This window comes from Crinia signifera, chromosome 3 (assembly GCF_055691185.1).
Source record: "Crinia signifera chromosome 3, ASM5569118v1, whole genome shotgun sequence".
Classification (NCBI taxonomy): Eukaryota; Metazoa; Chordata; class Amphibia; order Anura; family Myobatrachidae; genus Crinia; species Crinia signifera.
Genome location: NC_139219.1, coordinates 253,787,969 through 253,807,013, shown reverse-complemented (window position 1 = coordinate 253,807,013; position 19,045 = coordinate 253,787,969). Strand labels below are relative to the sequence as shown.

General features: G+C 41.8%; 1 protein-coding gene across 4 annotated transcripts in view; it reads right to left on the bottom strand.

Annotated features, from left to right (window-relative positions):
• VEPH1 (ventricular zone expressed PH domain containing 1) overlaps positions 1-19,045 on the bottom strand; it is a 337,859-nt gene that overhangs the window by 61,023 nt on the left and 257,791 nt on the right. For all 4 annotated transcript variants that reach the window (XM_083177879.1, XM_083177881.1, XM_083177880.1 and 1 more), the window contains 2 exons: positions 13,793-13,932; positions 9,453-9,587 (listed from right to left, as the gene is read on the bottom strand). In XM_083177879.1, coding sequence (XP_083034005.1) covers positions 9,453-9,587; positions 13,793-13,932 — 275 coding nt within the window. The remainder of the gene's footprint in view (positions 1-9,452; positions 9,588-13,792; positions 13,933-19,045) is intronic.

Sequence of the window (19,045 nt, the reverse complement as noted above, 5' to 3'; positions counted from 1 at the left end):
TACAGTGCACGTGTTACATTTGTGCCTGTTGAGTTAAGTGTTACTGAGTCACATTCTTGCTGTAGCTCTTGCTTGGTTTGTCAGCATGCCTAGATCTAGGTGTTTATTTGTCATTCGTTGACTCTCTGCAGGCATTAGTACTTTATGGTGTATGTCATTAGATTCTGTACATTTCTGTGTGGGAATTTTTGAGTGACAGAGAGACCAATCCCCAAAGAATCACACACTATGGGTAGTCATGTCAAGTCCAGATGTTTGACAACACAGACTCTGGCATACATTTAATTTATTTATATTTATGTACCCAGCCCTTTCTGCAGAGCCGAGCCTCATATTTCACATGTGAGGAGGGGATTTGTCTTGCCAAATGATGTTTATTATTCATGTGAAGCCGTTTCACTTGCAAGGGAGCAATTTGTGAACTGGTATTTAGCAGAATCCTGACAGTAATAATCACAATAGTCTGTAGGTAAGTAGAGGGGTTAGAGTTAGACACTATGGGGAAGGTAAGGGATAGGCTCCAGGGGGTGGGTTAGCATTAGGAAGGGGGTGGGGCAATTAGGGTTAGGCTGTGAGAGGGTGGGTTAGGGATGAAATGCTTACCGGGATCAGTCAAGAGTGGTGCCGCTGTTGAGATCCAGACTATTGTGATAGTAACTGAAGGGTTTTGTACCCAAGCCGTTCATACATTATTTATGGCAGTTGTATAGAGTAACCATTGCACATTGATGGGCCATAAGTGTGCACAAATATACTAGGGCAGTAAAATAGGTATTTTTGTGTCCCATAGTGCACACAATGGGGCTGATTCAGAGTTGAGAGCAAAGGAAAGAAAAAGTTACTTTACACCTCGGCAAAACCAGTTACTCTGCAAGTGGGGTATAGTAAGAGGAGTACATAGCATTTGAGGCATATCATAGGTACATTTTAGATTGCCCCCAAATTGCTGTGATTTGTGGAAATGTACATTATTTAGCCCCACCTCTTCCGCATGATGCCAAGATTCCTCTGTTAATCTCCCCATCCTACCCACTTCACTAGAAAGCAGGCAGGATGCTGGGTATCTGGCCACTCTTCTTTAGGTGCCAGGGTCTGCCCCAAAAAGTTTGAGTCTCCTAGCACTTGTAGGGGAGTAGGCAAGTTTGAAGAAAGCTTTTTAGATTATATGCAATAGAACAATATTTACCCTCCATGCAGAAAATGGCAATATAAAGTCCAATAGAAGAGTAGTGCCTTTTTTTTTTGCTTTACTCTTAACCCATAAATCAGCACCATTATAACTCTGTATAGAGAGCTTTATTACAGCACCATAACAGGATTTTACAATGCCCTTTGCTGACCACACCTACTGATTGTCATGCTGAGGAAGCAGGGCCACCAGCCACCCAGAAGAACAGAAAGCATCAGAGCTTTCGTCAGGATGCTACAGGGGGATATATAGGCTGCGGTGTGAGTGTCAGTAGCAAAGACCATGGCTGACTCCAATAGCCCTGCGCTCTGTACGATGGCGCTGCTTCCATGCCACTGATTATGGCCGTCCACTAGCATGAAATACAGCCTACTCATTTTCAACTACCTGTTTCCGTGCCTACAATCAATGTGATCTCTTAGCAATAAACAGAATTCAAGAGAGTTTGATTTCAAGGGACTATCACAGTGTTCTGGGTAGATTTAACATGCCAGTACAAAAAGTCACTGTTGTATTTGTATTAAAACCCTGCGGCTTTCTTGAAACCATAAAAAACAAACAAACTACATAATGTGGAACAAATATGTTAGCACTAAATATTTGCCTCTCTTCCCTTGATACAGTGTTCTAATGTTCTAATTCATGTTTGTAAGGGATTGCACCGCCTCTACACAAGCATTTGTGAGGTTTGCGTGCATCTGAGGTTACAGCCATGGATCACTACTGTGATATATATATAGTACAAGGTGGCACTCAAAAAGTGGTTTATCCAGGTGCAGTGCAGGGTCCATACAGTAGATAAATAACAACACTTACCTTCCTTGGAGGGGAAAGAAAGAACCAGCACTCACAGGTTTAGAGTTACAGAAATGTTTGTATTTAGGAGCAGGGGACCCCTGACGACAACTGGCTGGTTGCCAGTTGAAACAGCTGTCGGGTCAGCCGCTGTACACTTGATATGCCCTGCTTGTAATACAAACGTTTTTGTACCTCTAAACCTGTGAGTGCTGGTTCTTTCCTTCCCCACTATGGCAGTTAAGTGTTGTTATATATATTTATTGTGACAGGGTCACTGGCATAGTGATGGAAGGCAGGTATATTTCACCCATATTTCTTCCATATGTGTTTTAAACCCCAGGAGATTTGCTGATTCTGTTGTGAGGCATTGGGCTCTTTATAAGAACCGATACAGGGTCCTGGGGTTGGATGGGTGAAGAGAGGAAGGGTTTACCATCCATAAGGCTAATAAGTACCTACAGCTGTGGGGGTTCTGTGAAAAGGCTGCCAGACTGGGAGGTAAAAGTCTCTGCCTAGGGAAAGGAGACACAATGCAGGTCTCTCAGGGAGAAAACCTGCTTCTGCTAAAACTACAAACAGTGACTGGTATGCTACTGCGGTACTTATGTAGTATCTGGGCTGCCGATTTTTTGATTGTATGCCTTAAGTTAAGGCATACAATCAGATGCGATGCGATGCGATATCGCATCGCATCGCATCCGATATCGGATGCGATGACCCGATTTTTCCATAGGAATCAATGTTAAAATGATTCCTATGGAAAAATGGGTCCTTTTCATACCCCTACTATCCAAGTGGGCATGGAGTTGGATATAAACCTGTGGCGAGCGTAGCGAGCCACCGAGCCCGAAGCGTGGCGAGCGAAGCGAGCCCCGCGAGGGGACGGTATTCCGTGTCCCCTCGCGGGGCTCGCTTCGCTCGCCACGCTTCGGGCTCGGTGGCTCGCTACGCTCGCCACAGGTTTATATCCAACTCCATGCCCACTTGGATAGTAGGGGTATGAAAAGGACCCATTTTTCCCATTGAATTCCATGTTAAAATGGACTCAGTCCATTTTAACATTGATTCCTATGGAAAAATCGGGTCATCGCATCGCATCGCATCGAATCGCATGGTCGCATGCGATGCGATCTCCCGATCCGACCCGATTTAGAAATCGGCAGCCCAGATACTACATAAGTACCGCTACTGCTATTGTTTTCTAGTGAGATAGGAGATTATCTTGTCTATTAGTTACAACCAGATGGCAAGGATTTACGAAAAATGCTTTATTTCTGCTTTGTTTGATTCACTAATATAACTGGTTGAGGCCAGCTGCACCAAAGTACTGGCCTGATTCATGACCTCTCAACTGCTGCTGCACCTTACCACCTACCCCAGGAGGTGGTAAATGTTCCTCTCACCATATATATATATATATATATATATATATATATATATATTTATATTTAGAGATAGATATATATATATATTTATAGATAGATAGAGATAGAGATAGATATATATATATATATTCCAATATTAGCGGCATTACCGGCAATATTAGCGGCACTTAAATAGGCTGCACATATTTGCTGAGTTGCCATCATGGTTTTCCCAAATGGAAACAGGTGCAAGGCGTAGAGCAAGAAGGCGGCACTCACCAGTCTGGAAACAATTTCTAAAAACGTCCTTATTGCATTCCAAGGTTACGTTTCGGGGACAGCTCCCCGTCACTATCCAGGATTTATAGAGTGCTGCTATATATATAGGTACTTGTTTCCTAGCAGGGCGCCCAGTACGCTGTAAGCGTACAGGGCTATTCTCCGTAGCAAAATCACATTGCATTGCAACTCATGGGCCATTATAGTGCCATGCGATGCGATTTTTTTAAGTAATTTATTCACTGCTCTGTTGGCCCTAGGGGATTGCATTACATTGCACCTCCCAAAAATTAGATTTTATAGGAAGCAATGCCATGCCATTAGCTTTTATTATTATTATTATCATTTTATTTATAAGGCGCCACAAGTGTTTCGCAGCGCTGTACAAAGGAACAATACAGGGAGACAAAACTTGGCATAACATTGAATAAATAACAAAAATAGAGTACAAATAAAGAGCGCCACAGATCAATACACATTACATGTTAAATATAAGTAGTGAGGACTCAATCAACATACAGTACAACTAGAGGCTTGAGGCCAATGATGGAGATGAGTATGCAGACGAAGATGGTCACTGAGTGTTGGAGTATAGGAGAGCTGTGAGTGCAATGTGAAGAGAAGTGGGCTTTGACAACAGGAGGGAAGAGGGCCCTGCTCGGAGGAGCTTACAATCTAGTAGGAGGGGGAGACAGACAGATTACAAGAGGTGCAAGCAAGTGGGTGGTGGTTAGATAGCCGGATGTAAACAGGCAAGGGGTCAGAGAACCAGCTAGTTTATGCAGTGGAAGGGTACGTTTTGATGAATAGGTGAGTTTTCAGTGCCCGTTTGAAGCTTTGCAAGGTCGGGGAGAGTCTAATGGAGCAAGGGAGTGCGTTCCACTGAAGGGGAGCAGCACGGGCAAAGTCCTGTACTCTAGCATGGGAAGCAGTGATCAGGGTGGAGGGGAGACGACAGTTGCATGGCATCGCATGGCACTATAATGGTCCATGAGATGCAATGCGATTTTGCTATGGTAGCATACGTAAGAAAACTGGGCGCCCTGCTAGGAAATAAGTACATATATATATATATATATATCATAAATCCAGAAAGAAGGCACCCCAAACAATTAGATAAACATCCCCCGTCATCAGGGATTAGTTTTTCAAGCATTCTTGTGTGGGTAACTGATGTAGGAAACCGGAAAGTCTGATTTACATTTTTTGGGTGAGGAGGAATTTTTTTTTATCCTTGTAAAGTTAAATGAACAATTGTCACAATGGGGGGGTTTCTTTAGCTTTCCTTATGAAAGATTTTACGTGCTGGATCTACAATATGTCTTTTTACAATCTTACGCACTATGTAACCGTAATGACTATGAGTCATGCATTTTACTGGTACTCCAATCAGCATGATACAGCAGGATTTGCCTTTCATCCGACCCAGCCATATTTCACCAATGCTTCAGCGTACAATGTGTGTGCTGCTTAGCTCACTGTAACCTCAAAATTCTTGTTTTCCACTGACAGTAATTAAATTCAATTGGTTAGGCTGCAACGCCTTATCCAGGAACAGATAAAGCCGTGCACTCTGATGTGCCCCTTTCAGCACCACTTTAATACTCAGCTGTTACTCCGTATGAATGGTGTCAGCCTCTGTCGGGCTCTTTCATCAACAGCCTGTTTATCACCTGCTGTTGAGTCAATGTAACTTACACGGTGTCTTAAATTAAAATCAGTAAAACATTTGTAAATTATAACCCTAGTAGCATTCCCAGCACTACCAAGGCCCACTGTCATGCTGTGCTTAGTATTTAGTATCCATTAAGTATCCAGTTTTAAGTTTTCCTATTTCAAACATGGAAGAATTAACTTAAATGTCTTTGAAGACAATGAAATAATTAACCGGAAAGGCAAAATGAGCCCTGTTCTTAAACATTTAACTGGCTACATTTTCAACCCAAATTAGTTTTGAATTTAATTAAGATATTTAAATATTTTATTGGAAAAAACAATGCCTAAGCGGAGTCTCGACAACTTCTCTCCACACAACATTTATATGGTGTTCTGGATGTCAAGGCTTGGATGAGTGATGTGACCACAGAAGTTCCTGTAGTGTTCTTGCTAGTGACACTGGAGTATAAAAGGCAGGGAATGCTTATACAGTCCTGGTTTATAGGCTAAGAGAATAGCTACAGGAACTAGACAGGAAATGAGGAACCACTGGAGACTATGGCCCTTATTCTGATTGAGTCGGACGGCTGCGTGTGCGTTCGGACGGCCGATGTTTGGTTTTTGCACATGTGCAGAGGTGTTTCTGCGCATGTGAGTTCCGTGCAGAAAATGATCATTGGAATCATCCGAGCAGGGGGTGAAGAGGGGCGTGAAGGGATGTTGGGCTCATTACCATATGCGTATGCCCCACGTTTCATGGGCGTTCCCATGAAAACGCTGGGCGTACGTATGGTAATCCGGCCATGACGCACATGTGGGGGGCGGACAGCTGACATAGCCGAAGCATTATCCATGCTGTCAACTGGCAAGAACCTGTGTACACCTTTTGGCAGACATGAAACAGGAAACGCACAAGGAGAGTTGAGAACCTGCCTGAGACCAGTAGTTCTGCGATAGTAGAGCTGGCAGACTAGAAAATGATTATATAGTAGCTCTGCTGGCAGGTAACTGCTGCACGCTGATAAACACCGAAAGCTAGAAAATGAACCTGACCACCAGAGATCAGGGAGCTGAAAGACAAAGTTGTTCTGGTGTGTATTGTATTCTTCAATTGTTTCTTATCCCTTTAGCTTTGCCGAGATTGGTGGCAGAGGTCACATGAGGAAAATCTGGTTTATTATTGGTGCTCAGCAGTCAGCTGATCAGGTAAAACATGACGCCCAGCACTCAGAGTGAGGAAGAATTCTGCGAGGCACACTGAACCACCAACATGGTGAAACACTGGGGCCCCAAGGTAGCTACATGGAATGTTCAGGAAACATTGAACTTCCTCCAGTGCCAGATTTCTGACACTGGAGAGCATTTTCATCACCATATTAACAGCTAAGATCAGTGCATGGGACCAGGCAAGCCGGAGGAAATACATTATGGACAAATTTCTTCATTCACAGCCAGTGGATGCAACATGGGATGCATCCATGTCAGAGAGAGACCAGCTGGTCACATCCTATGCAACCATGCCAGGTAAGTGGTTAAATAAATATTTAAATAACTCACTTAACTCAAACACATATTTATTTAACATTTTTCATGGATAAAAGAGTGACCTAATATTCACACAATTATACAAATTTCACATCGCAAATGCCGGGTCGCACCCAGTATTTGCAATGTTTAGCCCCCACAGCGACCCGGCCCACTCGCTGATGTCAGAAAGTGGGCGGGCAGAGCAGCGGTGCATCATCAGGGGGTGGGGGAGGAGGCAGCACTTTGAGATCGCTGCCTCCTCCCTATAGTGTGAACGGGACCTGGGTTACCTGTTCACACTGCACCCCAGGTCCGACCTGGGATTAACCCTTCGGTCGGAATGCCAGGTTACTCGACCTGGGTAATTTCAAAAGGCCCTTTCCCAAAGCATGTCGACCCGGCTTAGTTGTGAGCTGCGAAAGGGGGATTAGTTATAAAACTAACCCTAAACTGGGTACACACTTTAAACACATTTGCTGAAAACAACCATTCCTTATGACAAATTCTTAAAATCGTTCATTGTGTACACACTATAATACTAGTGATGCCTGCTCCTGTGAGGCATGCTTGAGGATATTTTCAAAAACAGCATACTCCTGGATGTGGCAAATGACTATGGGCCTCATTCAGACCTGATCGCAAAGCACCTTTTTTTCTCAAATGGACAAAACCATGTTGCAATGCAGGTGAGGCAAATGTAACTTGTACAGAGAGAGTTAGATTTGGGTGGGGTGTGTTCAAACTGAAATCAAATCAAATCTGTAGTGTTATAATAAAGCAGCCAGTATTTACCCTGCACAGAACAAAAAAAAAAAAAAAACACCCTAATCTAATACTCTGGGGTGGGTTTTCTGCATTTATGCAAGAACTTTACTGAGCTTAATATTCTTCTCCCAAAACCTTCAGCAGCTATGCAAATTAAATGCACTTGAGGTACTTCACTTGTTTAACTACTGCATTAGAAAACAACACAGTGTAGAACCAATGATATCACTCACTGAGTATACACCCCCTTAAGACATCCTATGAATTACATTCAGTGCACGAAACTCATTATAACTTCTTTTTCTCTTTCTGAGCTGCTCTGAATTATTCTGGAAATGTTTTGGTTCTTAAATAGCAAATCATACTGTCTTCTCTTAGCATTCAGTATTAAATTTAAAAGAGCATACACACGTTGCGATTTGTGCTAGTTTTTTGTGCTAAGCTATTTAGGGTAGGAAATTTTCCTTGAACTTCCCATTGTCTAGATCGCTCATACACACATAGCGATATGTGCTAAGTGATTGTTCTAGCTAAAGAAAAAAAAAAGGTTATTTTAAATAGTAGAAAACTATCTCTGCTTCTGTACATACGTAAGGATGTGAACTCACTTGCTAAGCGATATAACTAGATTTTGACTGCATGCACACAAGATCTGATCCGATCAGCGTGTAAATGGCCGCCCAGTGATGCGATCACAATGTAAATACAATCGTATTGCAGAAACCTGACTGCAAAGGTAGCGTCGCTATTTTTACGCTCATAGCCGCCAGAACCGCCCAGAAAATATTCTGGACATTTCTGCTTTTGTCCAGACCATGCCCTCTAAGGATGCGTTGCCGCCCCAACCCCCGCTGTCAAGCAAACTGCAATTGCATCCTTCCGGGAAGCAGTCACATTTTTTGCCATTTTGTGCATGTGTCCTGCAGGTACTGCACATGCCCAGGAGTGCAAAAATTGCCCAAAAGAGATTTCCTCACTTCTGCGGGCTTGGTTGAATCAGGCCCACAGTGCATACCAGTACAATAGGCAAGACAAACTATGTGACATTCCAACATACAGAGACTGGTATCTGAATGATAGATCAAAAATATTATCGGTCGACACCAAATTATACAACTTTCACATCACCTCTCGCTATATGTAAAATGTGATTTTGCATTCTTTATAGGCCTGTTTCTGACATTGGGGCAGATGTATCAACCAGCGTTAAGTGCAAAAATGCACTTAACGCTGGTTAACTGGGGGGATTACGTTTATCCTAATGTATTAATAGCGCACCTAACGTGCGCTAGTGACAGCCCGCCGAGTTACGCTCGGCGGGGCTGTCCCTGCAATCCCCCCCAGGGATTAATGGCCAGGGCGATGTATTAACAGCCTTCAAGGCGTTAATTCGCCCCGGCCGCTTCGCCAGCTCAGGGCTAGCGTTGTCCTATCCCCCACTATGGGGACAACGCTAGCCCTGCGTCTGGCTTGGGCTGCGCTGGAGATCTCGCGGTTTTAGCGAGATCTCGCGCATGCCCAGAAAGCCGGCCAGGGGGGGGGGACGGCGAGTGCGCATGTGCGGGGCGGCGAGGGAGACGATAAGGAAAGCCGTTCACGCTGGGGATAACGGCTCTCCTTATTAGCTGGGATGGGGTTAATACATCTGCCTATAACGTTTGCCCGCTTCTCCACGTTATGCTGGCGAAGCGGGAATCGTTATTTGCCAAACATTATAGGCAGATTAATACATCTGCCCCATTGTAACTTACTATAAATTTGAATATTTCTTCTTACCAATTGTGCAGAAGCGTAACTGTAAAACCTTAATCTTGCACCCGTAGAACATAGACAAATGTTTACCAGAAGAATTATGGTACACAAAAATAAATCACCTTTTTATGAGGAAACATGGACTGTATAATGGAGGCTTCAAAGCTATGTGTCCCCTTCAGCTGAGTTTTCTCCCAGAGTGTTTTAAGGACTTGCATTGATGTAGTCTGTGTGGACAGCGGCTCACAAAACAAGCTCTGATGGAAGACATAAAGAGAAAGACAAAGAATGATGCCTTATTAAACATGACAGAGACATTTCCAAAAATCTGCCTTTTGCACTCCTGAACGCGAGTTTAATCCCATCATCCATCATCTCAAATCAAAAAGATAAACCTTAATTTTACACAATCTTGTAACTGTACCATAGAGCACCCAATATTTTGAAATGTAAAACAGGGTCACCAATATGATCTGAATTGCCTTACAAAAGTAAATTAAAAGTTTAAAGCATATGTGAAATAAGTATTACGAGCTTGGTAGGGCTGAAGCCTAGTGGACTGCTCTGGGTAACCATAGAACCTATGCTCCGGCAGGCAATGGAAGAATGCCATCTTCAGATAGTAGAGATAATTGATTACTTGAACCATACATTTGCAGTCATTTGTATTAGGTTTGACAGATGTATAACAATCACATGCCATATGTCTTGGCCTAATAATTATAATCAGAAAAACCTTGTACTTTCCATTTAGGTTTTTTGCAACTCATGTATTAGAATGTTACAAATATAAGACTGACAATGGTAATAAGACGGCTCTATGGTACCTTCACATCCATTAATGATGAAACCCATATACTATATTAGGTTTAACCTATAAGTATTTATGCAGAAAATTTAAATGACAGATTAGAGTTGAAGGTAGTTGAACATATACTGAATAAGACATGCTGTATAATGAATAAACAGCCTCTTGTATAGCCATGTAGCGCACTTAACAGGATTGCATTTAAGATGCCTTACTAAGAAACTTTAACACTGTTAATGGGCGTTCCAGAATAAGTTCCCGGATCTTAGGGATGGATTAGCGGAACGGCTCCCCATGGGTTGGTGTAGCAGTGTTGCCTTTCAACTAATATTATAATTTCTAGCACTTTCAGTTTTGTAACACTTTTTAACCCCTAGCTTCTGCTTCCTTCTTATTAACACACATAATACAGTAGCTTAGTTTTTCCCCTGTGTGCTGCCCTGGGGTGACTGGTTTATGCTGGCTTTTTGGGGTCTTGCTCCCCAGTCAATAATTTAGTATTAGTGACCCACCAGAAATTTGAGGTCACCTTGATGCTGGTTGGTGGGCAAATATTTTTGTATTTATATTTATATATTTTTAATAATGCGGCATGTGTGCATCTGCACTATATGTCTTTCTTTGCAGACCTACAAGTTCCAGTATAATAGCACCTCGTGTAAATAGGGTATAACATATATTCTATTACTATACCTTCTGTTCCATAAATTTGCCAAGTTCATATACAGTACTGCTTTTTGTATACAGTATTTGATGATTCTCTAATGCCATATAAATATATATATATATATATATATATATATATATATATATATATATATATATATATATATATATATAAGGCTAACTACTCCTCACCTCTATGAGGTGAAGTGCCGCCACTGACCACTAGAGGCCACTTCAAACTTGCTGTATATGAAAAAAGGGAGCTGGACAGAGATTGGAGGATAGCAAATAAGGACTGGGTGGGTGGAGAGTTTGTGGGCTAAATACTGTCACAGCTCAATGTGCCGGTAAAAACTGTCACAGCTCAAAGTGAGAGTAAGTTGCAGAAGCCGCCATTTTGACTGTCTTTTAACTAGTATATTATATCTGGCATTACAGTACCATCAAATAACTGTAGGCACCATAAAACAAGTTAATATATGATATTCCCCTTCTTCTGTATTGTTATTTATTCAGTAAACATCTGAATAAAGTAAAATAAAAAATTCCTGCTTATTCAGCAGGAAATAGCAACAAGCTGTTAAGTATTAGCACAGAACACTGGAATACTGACATCAGTCAGTGACTACTGAGCTTTCATTTAGCTGTTCATATAACTGCTGTGCTCTTGATAGCTAACAGGAACTCTTATTAGTAGCAGCAATTAGCTGGCAGATGCAAAAACGTCTCTCCCATAAAATGTGATTAGCTCCACATGAATGAAAATCCGAAAAACTTTACTTCATTGCAATGATCTGGTTACAGTCTACAAAAAACTCAGCACGTGAAATTAATCATTTCTGCATTCTATTCATAGTGATGTGTTATATCAGACAAAGCATGCAGTTTATATTAGACCATGTTCTCTAACTCGTGACTGCCCATCTTTAATGTGGAGTTAATCACATTTTTTCAGAAGAAACTTTTCTTTCCATCTGCAGACTAATTGCAACAGTACCGCTAATAAGAGTTTCCCGAGCCTTCAAGCCCACAGCAGTGATGTGAGCAGTTATTCTGCAATGGATGCTGAGTAGCAAATCAATGATGTCAGTACAGCAGCATTCCCTACTGATATAGAACAGCTTGTTTGTCATTTCCTGCTGAATTAAGAGTTATTATTGTTTTCATATGATTAGCCGAGATATTTATTCGATTTTCATACTATTTTACACAGTGCATTTTGTGATATACTAAATGCTATGCTTTTTAAGAACGTGTTTTATTGGTGTATAAATTCCAGTATTTAGTATTCAGTGATGCTTTTACTTTAACACTGTCCATTAAGTGGTTTGATTGACTTACAAGTCAGCGCCATATTTTAAATGGCCACCAGCATAGGACTCCGGAGGTGGAGTAGAAGACTGCGCTGCGGGAGCAGTGGGATTCAGTTTGGGAAACGCAGCGGAAGGGGTGGGGGACAATTTGCAGCCCTTCATGGACTCATGTGCCATCATAAAAATGGGAATGCACCATGTGGTCCCAAGTTCTAGAATTGTTTCAAGGAGCAAGAGTTACAGCAAATAGTGTGGCCACCATGTTCACCCTACATGAACCCAGTTGAGCATTTATTGGTGTGGAAGTACACTTGCACCCAAGAAATGGAAATCCTCAACTTAATAGAGTATAGTATTTTGGTCTTACGAGGCAAGGCTGTAATTTAACCCCTCATTAATCGTCACACTAAAATGTTAAGACAATCAAATATATTAGAGATACTGTTGGATGATGTTGCCCTGTGTGTCCGAAATTCCCAAAGCATCTCTATTACATGGCCTCCCAGCAGTATGCTTCTCACGTGCACATCGTGTGCCCCAAATGTCTTAAACTTCTCAATCAAATGTCATTTCATTGCACTACATGCCCCCTCTGGGTCCCCATACATCACTACCCGACATTATTACACTACATCACTATGCTGCACTACATCCAGGGGTGCCGAGAGAGGGGGGGAGCAGGTACAATTTACCTGGGCCCGGGCCTGTCAGGGGGGCCCTGGTCTGGACACACAGGTTTTTTTTTATTTGGTGGCAAGTACCCCTAACATGACCCATTCCATTAGGTACAAAATGCTCTGTTCCTGGACTTCCCTGCCAGTGGTAGTTACAGAGGTTGGACTCCAGCACAGTCCAAAATTCAAAGAGGGGCAGTCACATCAACTGCCAGTGAGTCCAGGACAGTGATGCTTGGGGTGGCAGTATATATGACCCCCCCTTTTTGAATATTGGACTGTGCTGCAGGCTCACATCTGTAACTGCCACTGGTAAGGAAGTCCAGGAAGAGAGCATTTTGTACCTAATGAAATGGGCCATGTTGGAGGGTATGTGTAAATCCTTTGCAAAGAGCATGTAACCCCTGGCAGAGCATGTTAACCCCTGGCAGAGCATGTAAATCAGGGCAGACAGGTTAATCCCTGGCACAGAATGTTAACCCCTGGCAGAGCATGTTAACCCCTGGTAGAGCATGTTAACTTCTTAATATGCAATGAGCATTACGGTGTGTGGCATAACGTGTAATGAGCATTATGGCATGTGGTATAATATGTAATGGATGTGTGACATGTGTAATAGACATTACAGTGTAAATTTTTGTACGTGTATCCACCTTGGAAGCAGTGGTGTAACACCGGGTCCGCAGAGTGTGCAGGGATCTCCACCTGTGGGGGCCCCAGGAAGTTGTTGTACCGGGGCCCAGAATTTCTCTTGGCGGCCCTGACTACATCACTACACTACATGACCCTATACACTGAACTACGCCACTATACATTGCACTACACCACTACACTACATATTATATAAACCACACTACTTGCTAGGCACATGTATACTCACATGTTATCATTTATGAAATGTATGTGCTGGACCAATCCCCCAGGGATCGCCAGAGCTTATACATTAAGACATGTAACCTAACTGACTTCTGTACAAATACATACATATAATGTGCACACACCTGCTGAAAGAGAAACATGATATGGATCCAAATCTGTGGATGCCGGCTGATGAGGATAAAACTGGATTTACTGTAAAGGCAATAATGACCCTTCATTGGACAGCTGAAGAACAACTTTGCTACACAGCTTTTACAAGTATCTAGGAATAAACAAAGACAATATTAATGTTTTATACATAGATGACTACAATATTATAATACAATAAATTACTTTCCATGCAAAATGTTCATACTCTACCTGCAGTACATTTATTGATCATAACCTACATAAACATGGGACCTGATTTAGATATGGGTGCAGTAAGTAGCACAACCGCTATGTCTTTGTGAGCAGCTGCAGTGCTATAATATGCTAATGCCACAGGGGGAGTTTTGTATAAATACATGTCTTCTGCCGGCTTTTGTTATCTGTGGCTGCATGCAGCCCGGCGCACGCACAGTATCGGCGATGGTACTGCGTATGAGCAAAAGCCTGGCTTCTATTCGCTGCATCGGCTGCAGTCCATAGAAGTTGGCTAGGGCTGCACGATAAGGCAGGGAGTGGCTTCCCACACTAAGCCAGGTCTCTGCCTATTGCGGCCTGATCTAGCAATCCTGAAAGAAGGAAACACCTCCCAATGGGACTGCCTTTACTGCAGGTGACTGGCAGGTAGGACTTCCAATACAATGTCACTGCCAGCCACAGTGAAGCAAGTGCAGTATAATAGACTGCATATAGTTCCACTAAGGCTGAGAAGAAAAGAACGCTCTTTTTTTCTGGGGCCCTCCTAATTTACAATAAAACTTAACTTTTATTACATATATTTAAAAAAAGATTGATTAAGGACATAACAACATATAGCAGACCACACAAGTACCAATAGGGCACGATCAGAGACTCAGTTTCGATAGTGTCCAGTAGTGTTGTAATAGCAGCAGTAACCCAATACTTCATTGCAAACTAATAATAATTATGTCAATTAAATGCAAGCTGCCAGACAAACACCTGGGGCCAAATGTAGTAGGGTGTGAGATTCAGAAAGTGAGAATTTTTGGGAGAGTTTGACAATTTTTTTAAAGTGGCAATAAATCACATGGCAAAATCAACCTGGTTTTGCAGTCTAACTTATTGCGACAAAAATGGGAAAACTCTCCCAAAATCTCTCACTTTCTGATTCTCACACCCTATTACATTTGGCCCCTGGACTCTTAATTGGAGAAAGTTTATGGAACACTACTGGACTCGATCGAAACTGAGTCATTCTGAACGTACCCTATTTGTACTTGGGTGATCTGCTATATGTTGTTATGTCCTTAATCAATATTTTTTTTTAAATACTGTATATGTAATAAAAGGTAAGCTTTACTGTAAATGAAAAGTGCCCCTGAAAAAAGAGAGTTATTTTCTTCCTTGCTGAATCCTGACCTTACTCTCACGGGAGCGCCAAAGGCCATTGTACCAGGTTCACCATCTAATGATTTTTATACTGGGTACAAGTTATTGCAGGTGCTGTGTAACCCAATACTTACTCGGCAGTTCGATGGAAAAAGCCACATCCAGCCTAGAGCTGACATCACAAACTCTCCCCTAAAACGCCTTTTCCGGACGTTTTTCTAGACACGCCTGCGTTTTTCTTAACACTTGCTGTAAACGGCTGGTTTCCACCCGCACATGCCTACTTCTTGTCAATCACCATGGGAATTCTGTGCCTTTAGAAAAAGTTGAACGACTTCATAGCAAGATGGCCTCAGTAATGCGTACTGTGAACCGTACGCATGCGCAGTGTATCAATCATCGGATTAGGTCTGAATAAGCACCCAAAGTCATGTACCTCTGGCTTCTTGCAGGCTATTATATTTAGCCCTGGGTCTGTGGATTTCAGTGTACATTCCAGCCTGGCGCAGATGCGACTCAGAATCAGGCCATTAGTGTTATTTGCATAAACACCAACACTGTACGTACTATAATATAGATCACATTGCAGAGCAGGGATGGGGAACCTTCGGCCCTCCAGCTGCTGTTGAACTACACATCCCAGCATGCCCTGCAACAGTTGTAGCATGACCACATACCAAAGCTGTAACAAGGCATGCTGGGATATGTAGTTCCACAACAGCTGGAGGGCCAAAGGTTCCCCATCCCTGTCTTAGAGGAACAGCATTAGGAGATTAGGGGGTCGCAGGTGTACTCCCAATAATAGTACTCCCAATTTAGTAAAGTCATAGCAGGATGCCAAGTCATAGTATAAGCTTTCAGCTTTTGTCAGGATGGGCTCTTATTGGAGCCTGTCTCCCGGAAATATATGAGAGAAAATATAAATCTTCAAGTTGCAATTTTAGGGTCATTCATATAGACAGTGATAAAACAAACTGGGTAACAACAGACAGACTTGGAGGTTAGAGGGCCCTGCTGCAAACTTACAATCTATAGGGATATAGGAGGGGAACACAAGGACAGGCACCAGTACTAGAACAGCAGTACCACCATCTTACAGGTCCAGAAGGAAAGCTATATAATACATAAGTGCCTCAGAGGGTTATGCGTGTAGAACTTAAATATGATAGGCTTGCCTGAAGAGGTGAGTTTACAGGGAAAATAGCTCAATCAGTAAGGAGTCTGTCTCCAGTAAGACAGGTCATGGGTTCTGATGCTGGGTGTGACACATGCAAAAATTGTGTTTAGAATAAAGAGAGTGTGACATCTATTGTCCTGCTAGGAGGTGGACTCAGCCACTGAAGCGATATCAACGGCTTTGAATTTACTGTTTCAAAAATTTTCAGGGGAGGAGAGGTACCTCCTTGGGAGCAGGAGCCTGGCGGCAGATGACTCCATTGCCTCCCAGAGTTATGCCTCTTTTCCTCTATAGCAGTAAACATCATCATACTGTACTTCTCTTGTCTCTAATAGTCTGTATCCAGAATGTAATGGTTTGCAGGTTTGCAGAGACTTATAAGTTGCTAACAATTTAGGCTAATTCCCAGGCAATTATGGAATCCAACTTGCTGGATGCAATAGCTGGCAATTTGTAGGCTTAGAACTTAAGCTTTAACATAAAACTCATACAGTACATTGTTTCAGGGGGACCTAATTCAGCATAAGTTGTAGTTTTGTGAGAAATGGCAAAACTACAAATGCTGTCACTAGCATAGTAACCAGCGCTGTACATAAACTTGCTTTGATACAGAACTCCGTGGGTAGGCGAGCAATACCAGGTGGGTTCAGACTGACCAGATTCCTAATGTTTCCACACTTACTTTTTATTTCAATTACGAGTGCACATAGCACTTGCTTTATAGACTCAGATAGATAACGCAAGTCAAAGGACAAAAAGGCGATCCTCCCACTGTAAGAGCGCAGACACTTACATTAACTTTCTACCTCGAATGCCGTAAGGGTTTCTTTATCCTTTGACAGCTGGTTTATCATAAACCTTGGATACGTATGCAATGTATAACATGTACTTAGTAATTTAGGGCCTTATTTTGGTTCATTCTTTCTGACAAAATCCTTCTTAGATGGGCAAAACCATGTGCACTGCAGGTGGGGCAGGTGTTACTTGTGCAGAGAGAATTAGATTTGGGTGGGGTTTTACTTCAAAGTGAGATCTATATTGCAGTGTAAAAATAAAGCAGCCAGTATTTTCCCTGCACAGAAACAAAATTACTCACCCAAATCTAATTCTCTCTGCACAAGTAACACCTGCCCCACCTGCAGTGCACATGGTTTTGTCCATCTAAGAAGGATTTTGTCAGAAAGAATGAACCAAAATAAGGCCCTTAGCCTCAAGTGCACGTAATAGGTTCTTTAAATTCACAAACCCAATGCCATGGAGTAAAAAAGCATTTAATAGATCCATATGTCAATACGACAAAAAAAAACAACAGATTTGTCGTAACATCCACAATGCAATTGCTACATTTTGCAATTTCATCACAGAAATGTAAAAGCTTCACTGAATAGCGTAACTAGGGCAGTCCCCTGTCTGTGCAGCCTTGTTGCAAAGGCAGATGCCGGGCAGCCATGTTTGGGCCGTGACTTGCCCCAAAGGGCACCATTTCAGACTTTTCCTTTTGTTGTCCACTGTTCCTATGGCAACTCTGGCGGGGAAGTGTACTGGTGGGTGTAGGGTGCAGCCTGGTGCGGATGTTCCAATGCTGGGTTTTCCTACGCTGTGTGAGTCCCTTCACTGGTGTTTTTTTTCTATAAAGGTAAGCTTACATTTGTATTTATCTTTGATGAAGGAATTAAAACTTTGAAAGGTTGGATCACAGTTACTATTTTTCATTATTACGCTGTTAGTCCATTGAGAACACACACATATATATATACATACATATATATATATATATATATATATATATACACATATATATATATACATATATATATATACATATATACATATATACATATATATACACACATATATATATATCTATATATACTGTATATATATATATATATATATATATGTGTATACACATATATATATACACACACACAGTGTATATATATATATATAGATATATATATATATATATATATACTGTATATGTACATGTCTCCTGACATAATGGAAGTCATTTGTCATTATCACTAGGGTAAGAATTGTGTAATAGAATGATTTGTGGAAATTATTATTATTGTACTCTTGGGATTAGTAAACAGCTTAGTGCTTGCAGTGGCAAGATGCCAATATTAACACTGATATAGCGGATATCAAATAAACAAATGTCTTCCACTTTGAGTTGCAGTTTTTTCAGAAACAGAAAATTACCAAGATGTTGGAACATTGTGAACATGTTAAAATGGTCACTCCTGAATTATTATTCTACAAGTTTTTCCTAAATGAGATTGAAAATCCTTTAGCCTATATTTTACCAATATCTGGAATATTCAGTATTTATGTAAAGTTTTTCCATATGTAGGCAGACCTTACTAGTCTGGCCAAACCCCTGTGAGCTGTACATACACACAGACCTTTCTAGGCAACCCAAGCCACTGTGTGCTGTACATACACACAGACCTTACTAGTCAACCCAAGCCACTGTGTGCTGTACATACACACAAACCTTACTAGCCAACCCAAGCCACTGTGTGCTGTACATACACACAAACCTTACTAGCCAACCCAAGCCACTGTGTGCTGTACATACACACAAACCTTACTAGCCAACCCAAGCCCCTGTGAGCCATAAATACACACAGACCTTACTAGTGAACCAAAGGCCCTGTGAGCCGTACATACATAAACACAGACTTTACTTGCCAAC